At 41.7% G+C, this 1,738-nt stretch overlaps 1 protein-coding gene across 1 annotated transcript; it reads left to right on the top strand.

Annotated features, from left to right (window-relative positions):
• The first annotated feature begins 431 nt into the window (after positions 1–431).
• On the top strand, positions 432–923 carry LOC109152145. Its single transcript, XM_019299719.1, has one exon. It carries the CDS (start codon positions 432–434, stop codon positions 921–923), a length of 492 nt encoding a protein of 163 aa, XP_019155264.1.
• Positions 924–1,738: the final 815 nt, after the last annotated feature.

The following is a 1,738-nucleotide window of genomic DNA, read 5'->3' as shown; positions in this document are numbered from 1 at the left end:
GTTTGCGCCAAATATTGCAAAAGAATTATTTTTGTCGCGGATTCTGTAGCAAAACCGCAACGGCACCATCAATCGTTGCCTTTTCCGTCGCCGTTGTGGTGACAGAACTTAATTCCGTCGCAAAATCCGTCACCAAAATGTGGGCGCCAAAATTTCCTGGCCTTTTTCTTACTTTGCGCCAAAAATTGCTACAGAATTGATTTCCGTTAACATTTCCAACGCAAAATCGTGACAGAACACGTTCCGTCGCAAAAACCGTTGCAAATTGACAACGGATTACCCTCTGTCGCAATGTTTCCGTCGTGATTCGTGATTTTTCTTGTAGTGTGTACGGTAAACGTTTTTGTTTTACTGCCTGGTAGATCCCCTTTTCAAATTCTATATAGGTTAAACTGCTTTTTCGTCTTTGCACTTATTTTCATAAAAGAAAAATGGAAAGAGATCATGCTAATCGTTCTAGGCCTCTTGCCTTTAATCTCTCTAAATTTGATGATTGGAAAGTCCGGATGCAGATTCATATCTCGGCTATTCATGATGAAATGTGGGACGTTATAAAAGAAGGTCCTATCATTGTCATGATGGTGAATACACAAGCGGCTGCTCAAGGAGCAGACCTAGAAGTCATGATTCCAAAACCGAAGTCTCAGCTTACTTCAAACGAAAAGGCAAGAGCAAATCTCGACAACGTTGCACGAGATATCCTCTACAAGTCTCTAGATGACTCGTTATTTCCGAGAGTGCGGAAATGCACTACGGCAAAAGAAATCTGGGATACTCTTATGAGTTTAGGAGAAGGAGACGAGCAAGAAAAGGACAACAAGCTCAGTGTTGCCATGAAGAAATTTGAAGACTTCAAAATGATGCCAAATGAAACCATCACCGATATGGAGCTTAGGTTCACGAAACTTATGGGTGACCTTTAAGATCTTGGAAATGAGCTAACCGAAAAGGAGAAGAACCTAAAGATACTTCGAGGACTTCCAAAGTCATGGGAGATGAAGGTAACAGCCATGAGGGATCACCGAGACATGAAGACTACCAACACGAGCAAAATATTTAGTGATCTCAAGGCCTATGAGTTCGAGCATGAGTCCAAAGAATCTGAGGAATCTGAAACGAGGAATATCGCCTTGGTTGCAAGTCAACAACCGTCAATATCAAACAGGTCAAACTCTAACCCTACTGAATTTTTATCTGATGAACAGTTTGCTTTGTTTGTACAAAAGATGAAAAGGTTCATGAGGAAGAACAACTTTCAAGATCATCAAAGATCACCAAACTCCTCCAACCGAAGGCAACACGAAAGATCTCCTCAGTCGTTGTTGCAAGAGACGGTGGATGCACAAGTGCTATGCTATAATTGTCGAAAGCCAGGACATTTCAAAGCGAATTGTCCTCATCCTATGGTTCGCAAATACTAGGACCAGGATATTAGCACAAGCTCACCGAAAGATGTTGTTGAATCTAGCAAGAGAAGTGGAAAACCAAAATCAACAAACTCTCGACACGAGAGAAGAAGGAAAGCTATGGTAGTGAATGAGCCAGCTGAAGAAGTTCAACCCGAAAAAAGCACCTCAAGTTCAAGTTCAGAGAGTGAGAGTTCGGGAGATGAGAAAGGACTTCTATGCCTCTTCAGTTAGGAAGAAGAAGCAGATGATCTATGTCTAATGGCAAATGATGATGAGGGAAAACATGTCATATGGTATGTCGATAGTGGATGCTCAAGATATATGACCGG

Source organism: Ipomoea nil, unplaced genomic scaffold, assembly GCF_001879475.1.
Source record: "Ipomoea nil cultivar Tokyo-kokei standard unplaced genomic scaffold, Asagao_1.1 scaffold2387, whole genome shotgun sequence".
Lineage (NCBI taxonomy): Eukaryota > Viridiplantae > Streptophyta > Magnoliopsida > Solanales > Convolvulaceae > Ipomoea > Ipomoea nil.
The sequence above is the reverse complement of the archived record's forward strand: the minus strand, read 5'-3'. Positions and strand labels throughout refer to the sequence as shown.

What these genes read in the sequence shown, in the direction of transcription:
- LOC109152145 (XM_019299719.1), top strand. Translation starts at nt 432, where the DNA reads ATGGAAAGAGATCATGCTAATCGTTCTAGGCCTCTTGCCTTTAATCTC.